Source organism: Chaetura pelagica, unplaced genomic scaffold, assembly GCF_000747805.2.
Source record: "Chaetura pelagica isolate M959 unplaced genomic scaffold, ChaPel_1.0 scaffold68, whole genome shotgun sequence".
NCBI lineage: Eukaryota > Metazoa > Chordata > Aves > Apodiformes > Apodidae > Chaetura > Chaetura pelagica.
In genome coordinates this window covers 2,458,821-2,471,038 of record NW_009954407.1, presented here as the reverse complement: position 1 = coordinate 2,471,038, position 12,218 = coordinate 2,458,821, and the positions used below count along the sequence as shown (strand labels likewise).

The window sequence follows — 12,218 nt, the reverse complement described above, 5'->3', positions numbered from 1 at the left end:
GACTGCTCCATCTTAAAAAGAGGATAATTTTTGAAGATAGTACGCAGAGGAATCCTTTGTTAGAATTTCAGAATGGAGAGAATAATCTGAATAGAAATAAGATCTTCTATGATACAATGACTGTTGACAACTATTGTTGACACTGAATTATATGTAATTTTCTTTCTGTTTATGATAGCAAAGCTAATTTGAAAATAAATTACCATTTTCCAGGTGTGTATATTATTTATTTTTAAATTCTGTATCATAGTTTAATTTTTATTTGTTCTTTCTGTTTTGGGGATTATTTTTAACCAGACCTTCAGAGAAGGATCAATTTAAAACACTAAATCTTGAGCAAAGGCTGTCCCTTGGTTCTGATGATGAAGTAGATCTTGTACAGGAACTTCAAAGTATGTGTTCCAGCAAATCTGAGCCTGATATAAGCAAGGTAAACACAAGGTTTTTAAATAATTTATGTCATTACCATATGCAGTTGTTTGCTATGTGTTTAAAATAATTTTTTAATTCACAACCACTGCTTGAACTGAACAAAATTATTGAATTATTTGGGAATAAGCCAAAGTCAACTAATAAATTTTACATTTGAGCGTAAGTGTTCTGCTTTAACATACATTATTTTAAATTACACCCTCACTGTTTTCTTGCAGAGATTTTTGCAGTGGAGGGTGAAATTTATAAGTTCATAAATGCTAGAGACATTAGCCTTCCTGCAGTATTGCTCTCCATGGTGTCTTTCATGCGCCTGCAGCTTCCCCTGGGAAACTGGTTTGTAGTCTTAAAGACATAGGAGTTTTTTCTAACGTGCATTGGACATTTTGCTTGTTTAATGTCATCCCAGCAGACCTCACAGAACTAGCTCAAAGCTCCTCTGCTATGCAGGCAAAATGCAGGTTTGCTACCCCAAGCAAGAACAAATGAACTGGCCTGATTCTTTTATTGAACAGTGGCAGAAGAGGGTGAAGGATGCTTGCAAGGTTCCTAGGTTTGGGGCCAAGCTCTAAGCTGAAATGGGTTGTGGGTGGTTATGGGAAGCCTGCTGGAGCAGAGGGTGGAGCCATGGATCTCCCTCCTTTTGCGTTTTACACCGAAAGCATCCAGCTTTCCTTGTAGCTATTCATTCTTTTCCTTCTTTGCTTGTAGTACAGCTGTGGTAGGTGGCTGTGAGAGCAGGCTGCCTTCACACCTGAGCAGTGTTCCATATCTTTGGAAACACAGATGGAGTCAGTCTTTGGCTATTGTCCACCTTGGGTGCACATAAACATCCCCTAGGATCTCCCCAGCTCCATTTGTTTTCCTTTATTAAGTATTCTGGTTAATCTTAAAAGTCATCAGTTTTTATTAAAAAAAGAAATACTGAGTTTGAGAAGATTTTTCAGCCTTTTTAATGAGATCCTTTATTGGTGTTTTGTTTTGGATTCGTTTTTTAAGTGTGTTTCCAGTACTTGCATGAATCACATATCCCAAGCTGGCAAGCTAATTGCTAGTCAGTTAGCAGGCATTTGCCATATCTACCCCTGGAAGAATGGGATGTGCTTAGAGTAACCAGCTAAAAATCGTGTTTATATCATGTAAAATGTAATTGCTTATTGTTGACAATTCAAGGAAATATGAGTTAGATAAGGAAGGAGATAGATGTCACTGTCTTTTGTTCAGTTTCCTCACCATGGGTGGAACCATCCATGGCTGGAATTTCTGTTGTTACTTCCATAGCTGCCTAACAGAGCCTTGCAGAAGTGAGGGTGCTGTTGCATGTTTTCTGTGTGTGATGTAATTTCAGGCAGCCATCAAAATAAGTACTTCTACTCGAAGAATTGTCCTTTCACTCAAGTATGCCCCTGCTCCCTCAGTTGTGTTGGGATTTGGGAGCCTTTGTGCTTGCAGAGTTGAATCAGATCAGTTTGCCCCAGGATGACTTACTCAGTCTTCAGTGAGGACAGAAGGCTGATCAGACCCAGTCAGCTACTGCAAGGTCACAAGGTTTGATGGAAAATAGTAGAGAAGAAAGATGGCAGGAGGAAGAGAAAAGGATAATTCCTTTCTGTGGTGTTCAGAGGCTGGATAAAATGAATGGGAAGCTGCCCTTAAGCTCCTCTGAATAGTTTTGCTCTGGAAATGTATGTTTAAACTTCCCATGATGATGGTTGATGTGAAATTTCTCTCTTTATTTCCCATCTCCTACAAACACACTCATGAGTAAAGGAAAGATATTTTAATTGTTCTTTAGATATTTATGCATTGCCTTGCACAGAAACTACATGCAAATAAAAACGAGAGTCCAAAATTTGGCAAATTGAAACATCTCTGTTGTGAATAATTTAAAAATCACCATTTTCTTCTCTTTTTCAGATTGCAGATTCTAAGGGTGAACTATTGATGTTCAACAACTCTCAGAAGAGTCCTGTCTTTTCAGCAAGTGGTACTAACCCAAGTAAAAAAACAGCACAAAAGGTAGGTGAAATGAGTTTTGTAGTAGGATAGGGAAGGTGTCTTGAGTTTCTCCAAAACCTGAACTTCCTGCTTGGATCCAAAATATTAGTGTTCCAGTGCCCTGATTATTACAAGAATAAACTGTCATGATTCTTAGGAAACTTGCTAGACATGCCATGCCAGGTTTCTTCCACATATCTTAATGGAAACTAAAAATTGATTAAACAATGGATGCATTTGCTTTGGTTTTCATGTTTACACAAAGCCATCTCCCTAGGCCAAGTATTGCTAACATTACTTTGACAATAGAAATTATTTGCATGGGATTTTGAGACAAATAAAACCCCTGACTTCTTTTTTTTTCTTTTTCCCCAATAGATGTTATTCTGTAAGTTTACAAAAGCACAAAACTTTTTAAAATCCCTTTCTGTGAAATTGTTGGGTAATTATTTCTTTCTGTACCTAAATACAAATTATTTCAAACCACTGTTTTCCTCAGTCTTGTTATCTAAGTAGAACTGAGCTGCTTTGGTGTAAAATCTCCCAGTGGTAGAAATATTGAAAAGATATGACACTACCAGAGTCTGTGTAGAACAGCAGTGCTTTTTTTCACAAGAGGATTTAGTTCCTTTTTTTCTTCCTAGTTATTTGTTATACTATACAGTTCTCTTGCCATATTATTGATGAGAGGTCAAAAGAAAAACCCTCTAAGTTTGGTGATTCTGGGAACAGGTAGTCTAAATGTAAGCTTTACTAAAGTCAGAGCCATTTCAGAGTGGGAAGATAAGCTGCGTACTACTGAAAAATAGAACAAGTCCACTATCTTTCCTTCTTCTTTTCAGAAACGGAAATTAATGTTAGTGAGTGGAAACCTCCCTAAGAAATATTAAGACAAAATTATATCCTGCTTAGTTTTGATTCTTCAGATAATGAAGCAAAAATTATGATTTCTCAGTTGTTACACTTTTTCCCCTATTTTGCTTCTCCTGGTATGGAGCATTAAGAGAGCTGCTGAGCATACAGCTTAAGCATCTCAGCCAGGGGAGGATCTACTGTCTGTGCCCCCTCACTGGCCCCTCTGTGTTCCCTCTATAGGGGTCCTCTAGAGTCCAATCGAGATGCTTTTATCTGACTGTGATAAAGTGCTTCCTGGAGACATTCCATCTGTTTTCTGCAAGTACAATGAAATAGCCCTGAAAATATCTTAACTTCACACCTCAGCATTAAAAAAGATTAGCTAGATTAGATGACTTGCCACCTTTACCATCATATTTTTTCATAGCCAGATATTCAACATTAGAATATTTTCTGTAATTTTACTTATAATCCAGAGAACAGTCTCTGCTGAACAGAAACAATTTTAATACTGCAGATCCACATTTAGATACACTGCTTTTGAGTATTTCCCTAAATACATTTATTTCAGACATTCCAAAGCAGAGCCTCACATAATAGTGATGCCTGGATAATGTGGTAAGTCAGCTGACCTACCTGTTCCTGCTTTTTTTTCCCTTTTGAAAATTCCTTCTAACAATGTAAGGCATAACTATATTAACTGTGCAGGTAAACGAGCTTAGCTACCTTTATGTTTTTTGAAGAATTTAGTCAAAATATTTCATGCAGAATAAAAAACCCCATGATTTCCCATATCTTTGTTGGGGAAATGTTGGCTAAAATGAAGGAAACCCAACCTTTTGCTAGAGGGGAAATACGTCTAAGGGAATGAAACCTTTTGTTTCTAGATGTAGTCATCACTACAAACAATTTATCAAAACTCTAGAGGAGCACAGTCTCAGTTTGGAAGCAGAAGTCAGAGTTTTAGAGGCAATTGTAGCAATGAGAAATCTATCTGCAACAACTGGTGCCTGAAAAAGAGTCTGAGATTGGAAATGCATCTTTTTCCAAAAGTAAATAAAATTCTGTTGGTAACAAAAGGAACACTGAGCAGAGGAGATCCTATCAACAGTAATTAGACAAATTACTTAAAAGGGCAACATACCCATAATTAATTAATTTTGTTTCAATGGCTGGAAGAAAAAAGTGAGTGAAGGAGAAGAGGAAAACTAGCATACAGCTTAAGCATCTCAGCCAGGGGAGGATCTACTGTCTGTGCCCCCTCACTGGCCCCTCTGTGTTCCCTCTATAGGGGTCCTCTAGAGTCCAATCGAGATGCTTTTATCTGACTGTGATAAAGTGCTTCCTGGAGACATTCCATCTGTTTTCTGCAAGTACAATGAAATAGCCCTGAAAATATCTTAACTTCACACCTCAGCATTAAAAAAGATTAGCTAGATTAGATGACTTGCCACCTTTACCATCATATTTTTTCATAGCCAGATATTCAACATTAGAATATTTTCTGTAATTTTACTTATAATCCAGAGAACAGTCTCTGCTGAACAGAAACAATTTTAATACTGCAGATCCACATTTAGATACACTGCTTTTGAGTATTTCCCTAAATACATTTATTTCAGACATTCCAAAGCAGAGCCTCACATAATAGTGATGCCTGGATAATGTGGTAAGTCAGCTGACCTACCTGTTCCTGCTGTAAATTTTTCCTAGTGATTTTTTTTTTTTTTCCCTTTTGAAAATTCCTTCTAACAATGTAAGGCATAACTATATTGACTGTGCAGGTAAACGAGCTTAGCTACCTTTATGTTTTTTGAAGAATTTAGTCAAAATATTTCATGCAGAATAAAAAACCCCATGATTTCCCATATCTTTGTTGGGGAAATGTTGGCTAAAATGAAGGAAACCCAACCTTTTGCTAGAGGGGAAATACGTCTAAGGGAATGAAACCTTTTGTTTCTAGATGTAGTCATCACTACAAACAATTTATCAAAACTCTAGAGGAGCACAGTCTCAGTTTGGAAGCAGAAGTCAGAGTTTTAGAGGCAATTGTAGCAATGAGAAATCTATCTGCAACAACTGGTGCCTGAAAAAGAGTCTGAGATTGGAAATGCATCTTTTTCCAAAAGTAAATAAAATTCTGTTGGTAACAAAAGGAACACTGAGCAGAGGAGATCCTATCAACAGTAATTAGACAAATTACTTAAAAGGGCAACATACCCATAATTAATTAATTTTGTTTCAATGGCTGGAAGAAAAAAGTGAGTGAAGGAGAAGAGGAAAACTGGTAAGAGATGCAAAATCTTTTATCCAGGATACAAATAGATGGAGTAAGATGAAGAGAAGGCTGAGGGGTGACCTCATCATAGGGGGAAGGTGCTGATCTCTCTCTGGGGACCAGGAACAGGACACAAGGAAATGGAATGAAACTGCGTCACAGGAAGTTCAGATTGGACATTAGGAAAAGTTTCTTCACTGAAAGGGTGGTGGGTCACTGCAACAGGCTCCCTATTATAAAAAAGGTTGACTAACCTCTTTCTGCTTGACTATAAAGGACCAAACAGTGACAAATACTTTGGCATTTCAGGTATCTAAATTTTGGCAGGGTGAATATGGTACAGTTTTTAAGAATGTAGCTTCTTACCATAAATAATTTGAGATGCTGAAACTTAATTTATAATAAAAGAATTATAAAATTATGTAAGAAAATGTAAATAGCATTTTAATTTCCATTCTTGAAGTATTATCTTCCGTCATTATTATTTTATTACTCTTTATGGCCCTGATGGTGCCAAAAATGGGAATATGTTTATTCAAGCTGTAAAGCTGGTTTTTGCTTATAACTTCCTAAATTTCCATTTTTTCCCTTTTAGCTGTGGCTGCAGCTGTCATTTTTCTACAGTAATGAAAGAAAAACATACATTTTTTTAATGTGGGTACTTCTGAAACTGAGACCTCTCAGTATTAAAGATTTTTTTTAATCACAGTGCAAAAAAACCTATAGACTGGCTTTGGTATTCTAAGATGCTGAGGATATTTTCTTTCAGGCAAAGAAGCAAAAAAAGGCTACAGTTTGTTCACCAAGCAGCAAGAAGTTGTCATATTAAACTGCAAAATATTATAAATAACAAGGGGTTCCATGGGGCTGGTAGGGTTGGTTGCTTTTCAGGTCAAATAGCAATAAATATTTACACAGAAAATGTTTTGTTTTGTTTTTGAATTCACAGGATGGAATGCGTCCTCTCAGCAGCAGCCGAACTGTGGAAAGCAGCAACACTAAGTCAAAGACAGAGTTGGGTGCTTCAAGAGTTAAATCTTTTCTTCCTGTTCCTAGAAGTAAAGCCACCCAGCCTTCTCAGAACACTAAAAAAAGCAGCAGCAGTAATACAAGGCAAATAGAGGCAGATAATAACACAAAAAGAGAGATTTGGAATTTGCACAAAAAAGAACAAACAGAAAAATATAATAAATAAACCTGCCTACCATACAGTTTTCTGTGTTTATATAATCTCTATTGAAAAGAACCAAGTACTCAAATATGTAAATATTTTTTAAAAATAAACTGTTTCCCTGTAATATAAAGTTTGTACAGGACCACAGTTTTATTTCTATGTAAATCAGCTCAACATTTTATTGATTTAAACTTCCGAAATAGGCAGCTTTGCCACCTTCATAGATGGTTGTTTTTTTTTTTCCTTCTTATGAAAATGAATCATTGAAATGATAATATTCAAGGGTGTTACCACAGGATTCTGTTTGTGTATATACTGTACATAAATATATTCTATTTGGTTCACATGTTAAACTGCATTCAGATGAGTTGCACAACATGTACATCAATGGCTTAAAGCTATTGTACATGCATTTTAAAAACATGGTTTTATCTTCACTTAATGAAAAATGAATGGAATGTGGCAATAATGAAAATGATTGGAAATGCAGATCAATTACTTTCAGCTACAAGCCATATTAAATACTTTGATTTCCCCATCATCTCCCTACCGATTCATGTTTTTTTTTCCCTCTCAAACTTCTCTTTATCTAAAATGTCATGAATTTCCATTGTAACTTTTATCTTTTTTAAAAAAAGGAAAGAGATTGAGAAATGAAAATGCAATAAAAGTTATTTTTCTCAGACTCTTATTCTTTGATAGAACTGAAGAAAATGTGATCATTTATTAACTTAGTTTTTTTTTCTTGTATCCTGTAAAAATTTTTATATGCTTCATTAGTGTTTTAAAAGTATCCAAGAAATAATAGTGTTTTACAGAAGCAGATTTTACTGAAAAGGAATTTGAGCACATGCTTAACTACAGTATTATCAGAGATAATGTAGTAGCCATAACATGAGTTACTATGTAATTATCAATTTCTATTGTGGATTTAAGATGTAATTGCTGTGATATGGTACTTGAGTTGCAGTTAAAATTAAACCTTTTTCATTTTTCCCCTCACTACAGAGGTAGATCATGTTCCCAGGAGGGAGAGTTCCTACAGGGGGAATATTTCCCCAGGCTCTCCTTGTGGTGCTGCAGTTACACACCTGTGAACTGCAGTAACTGATACCTCATCTTGTGGGCAAAGGGGAGTGCAGAGTTTTCTTAGATCAGGCTTAGATGCCTTCTGAGGGGCAACCAGGAGATGGTTTGGAGAGCTATGGACAGTAATGTGGTCATGCCCGTAACTTCCAAAGTAGCATTTTCTCAGGCTAAGCCTGGAAGAGGACAGGATTACCTGTTTCCTGACACTTCACCTTTATATGTAAAACTGTCATCCCAAACTCATGTCAATAAACTTTTTGTACTGCATATTGTCTGTATTTCTGCCTCTTTGTGTGTGTGTGTGTGTGTGTGTGGCATCTCTTGATACAGAATATTAGAAGCTTATTTCCGTCATAATTTCCCCAACAGCATATTCAGAAAGTACCATCCCTTTTGGTAACCTCTGTTGCATAAAAACTTGAATTTCTTGTGTGATAGTAACACATAACTGGATATAGGCGATTTCTCTAAAGGTTTATTTTATTTTTTTGCAGCAATTTGGGTGCTGAAAGAAGGGATGCTGCATTTGCAGCTGGCTCTGAGCAGACTCCATCAGCTGCAGGTCAGAGAAATGTGTCTCAGCAACCAGAGTCCCTCATGTGCTGAAGCAGCATAGGCAGGACTCTGGTAGCTTGTGTGAGAAGCTCGGGCATGGAGTTCATGGTGAGGAGCAACACAGCATAGAAAAAAAAAAACTGTAGTGATCACATGAGTTGCTACATGGGGATTTGTAATACTGATGGGTTTTTTATTTTTATTTCAAAAAGCTGTAAGAAAAGAAAAACCCTGGTATGCTTCTAAACTGAATTTGTTCCACATTGAAAACATGCCTTGGCAATGTCAGACCTCATTTAGATCAGTAGTTAGCAGCGTGCTTCTCTGTGAGAAGGTCTTAGGCACACTGTCCTAAAGCATGTTCTGAGAAATACCTGAAGACTGTATATTGTCTGTGAGAATCAAAAGTTTCCTGTGCTGTACTTTGAGATATAGTTGTAGAAGATGGAGGATGGAGTACCTCTGATTATCTGTTCATGGTTTGAAAGTTAGGTCTCTTGGTAAATGTAGCATTGGCTTTCAGGTGGTGAATGCCACACAGCTCTACAGCAGTTTGCATGTGACCATGACCACCCCAGCTCCCCCTGCTTTATCATGAGGGTTGTGGCAGTGCCTGGTGAGCAAGGCAAGGCTCTGCTCACCAGCTCAGGGCTTCATTGTGTCTTCACTCTCCTCATGTGGTGCTACAGCCAGGACTCCTCATGCATGACTTGTAACATCAGCTTCTCCCATTTTGAGTTAGTAACGGGCAAAATCATTTTTCTTCATTGCTTCCTGGGTCTTAAACAGAGAGGTCTTAATCCTGCTCTCTCTGGTGGACCATGCTACTCCAGGCTGCACTGCACTCCCATCTGTTACCCCTTGACATATCTTTAAAAAAGGTGAGATGAGTGAAGAGAGGCATACCCTCAAAAACCTCCAGTTGCATTTACAAGGGCTATATTTTGAGACTGAACTAAGTCCTGGTGAATAAAATCAGTAATATTGTTTATTCTAGAAACAGGAAATTGTTTTTTGGAGAACATGAGGCTTTCTAAAGTAAATGCATTTCTCCATCCTGTGTTGCTTAATCTGCAAGCTTGTCCATCAGTGAGCAGTTGTACACACAGTTCTAATGTGATTTTTTTTTCTTCCAGTGCTAAATTATATGCAACCAATGGTAGAGCTAAAATACTACATCTTATTTCAGAAAGAGGAGAAAAAAATTATCAGAGTACTTTTTAGATAAAGTAAATGAAATGCAACAAGTTGTATAGTTCTGAACTGAGCTCCAACAATTCATGCCCATTCAGAATTAACTTGAATGTGAGGAATTTTCCAAGAGAAATATCTTAAACCTGCTGCTTGAAGAAGGCAGAATTCAAGAAGTGCAGAGGCCATCAGGTGTTGAGCAGCTCTGATGCTGATGAAACAGCCCAAGGGATGTGAAGCTTGTGGAAATGGCGGCAGTTGATGCTGATAAATACTCTTGCTATAGATATTTAATTAATAAAATACAAAGCTGGTAAAACAACCATTAAGCAACTGCCAAAGCAAAATTGTTTTTTTGGAATAGTAAGCTTGTTGGAGTCCAGTAAGATAATAATTATTTCCTGCTAATGATGATTTATGAAGCTGCTAATGATGATTTATGGAGCTGCTTTGTGTAGCTACGGTGTATGTAAGGTTTGTGAAGATGGCTGAAGGTGCAGTATGTTGAGGCCCATCTTGCATGGACATTGCTGTCCTAAGAGCTTCTTAGTGCTGCACTGGTCCTTGGGTCACTCATCTCCTCTGTACTTAGGGAGAGCTACAGATCCTTTGCAGGCTCATTCCTCTATTTGCAACTTCTTTGGTTTCTACTTAGCAGATTATAAAATTAGATCTCTAGATGTAGTATAAAATCTGTGTGCTCTTCTCTTGGGACATGTAGTACACACACACACATTTTAATGGTACAAGGATGTGTTTTTAATAACTGCTTCGAGAGGGGTATTTTTTGTATTTGTTTGCATAAATTGTATGCAAAGGCAAGCATCTGAAAAGAAAAAAAATATCTTAAATAACACTCTGCTTGTGTTTATTAAGGTTGTTGGTCTGCCACCACACTTGAGTTATAGCCTCATTTTTTTTTATTATTTTTTTTTTCCTCTCTTGTGCTCTATTTTACACTGTGAACAGCATGTGCAACTTCCCAGCTTAGCTTCAGGGAAACAGCCCTGGGAGCTGTTACCCCACCAACAGCAAGTACAAGTGGCTCGGCCTCCAAAGTCCCTTGCCAGCAACTTTTTTTTTATTATTTTTTTTTTCCTCTCTTGTGCTCTATTTTACACTGTGAACAGCATGTGCAACTTCCCAGCTTAGCTTCAGGGAAACAGCCCTGGGAGCTGTTATCCCACCAACAGCAAGTACAAGAGCACTTCTGGAATGTAGCATGTTCTTCTCAACCTTTGTTGGGAAGGAGATGCCATCCTCCTCTTCTTGGAGCCTGGTACCTGATCCAGCCTGAGCGCCAATGTAGCTTAAGCAGTATTTTGGGATTGAAGTAGCATGTTCTTCTGCTTTTTTCCCACTTGCCCACAGAGGGCAGAGAAAGCAATTTCTGTGGGATGGTGGTGGCATCTGGGTGCTGATGGTAGAAGCTTCTTGGCTGAGCATCGTGCTGCAGGGCAGGGGAAAAGCCAACTCACTGACTTATGGTTTTTTTGCTTTCAAGTGCTCCTCACTGACTGTAGCAGCAGCTCCACATACAACCCCTCTACTCTGTGCTCCTGTTCTCTTTATCTTTTCCTTTCTTGAAATGCGTCCTTCTCTGTTAAGTAAAACTTGTCACTTCCTAACTCTCCTTCACAATGACCCAAAAAACCTGACGCTATTATTGTGCAAGCTTTGCAACACACACTGATTCCCATGACGCAGTAGTTCTCTTGCTGATCTTTCCATATCATCTTGTTTATTTAGATCATAAACTCTCCTGCATGGTATGTCTGGTCCTCTGAGTAACATCCTGAAAAAGAGTGATCCTTGGCATTCCTCCTCCAGCTTGGCCGCCCGGCAGCCCTGGCCTCCTGGCCAGACTTGGCTGCAAACACTTGTGCAAACGGAGGGCTGGCTGTGTCAGACAAGGGATACAGTGTGAGGCAAATGATTTGAGAGGGAAAAGAGGGATGTTGATGGGGATTCCAAAATGATGCTGGTTCAATAGACAGCTGGTTTCATTTTTTTAGAAATGCTAAAGTAAGAGTGGTAGAGAAACTGTGGCATAGCAAATCAAGACTCCGGGGTAGGAGAACTCTCTGTGAGAAGAGTCGTGGAGAAAATCAAGCAAATCAAGGAGATGTTCAGGCAGACAGGAAGGAAAGAGACCCCAGGTATATGCCAGAAGACAGACAAAAATAAAAATACAGTATGAAGGAGCAGGTGGGAAAAAGTAATATCCAAGCAAATAGCATATTTGCAGAGGAAATATGTGATGTGGGACAGAAAAGCTGTGACGTGGAACAGAACTAGTGGAAAGCAAGTGTGGGGCAGGGTGAAAAGCTGCCCTAGGGCGAGCTCCAGGGCCCGCAGGCTCAGCTTGACCGAGCAGCACGTTCGTCCCCTGCAGCGCCCGGCCCAGCCCGGCTGTTCCGGCGAGGCGCGTTCCCGCTGCTCCTGCTGCTGCCTTATGCCTGGAAGTTTGTTTTCCAAACTTGCATGTGCTGCTCTTCGCAGTGTGAGAGGCAGTGCGTTTAGGGCAGGGTGAGAGAGCTAAAGCTGATTTGTAATCGCTCCATATCAGTCAAGCACTTGGGCAGTGGCGGGGCTGACCAGCCGGGAGCGCTGGCCTTAGAAAGGCTCTTTTTAGAGCCCTTTTCC

The 12,218-nt window shown here is 38.7% G+C and overlaps 1 protein-coding gene across 1 annotated transcript in view; it reads left to right on the top strand.

Annotated features, from left to right (window-relative positions):
- Positions 1-7,275, top strand: part of CTTNBP2 (cortactin binding protein 2) — an 89,862-nt gene extending 82,587 nt beyond the window's left edge. Inside the window, 3 exon segments of the mRNA XM_010004327.1 lie at positions 298-430; positions 2,350-2,451; positions 6,513-7,275. Coding sequence (XP_010002629.1) covers positions 298-430; positions 2,350-2,451; positions 6,513-6,758 — 481 coding nt within the window. The 3' untranslated portion in view covers positions 6,759-7,275.
- Positions 7,276-12,218: the final 4,943 nt, after the last annotated feature.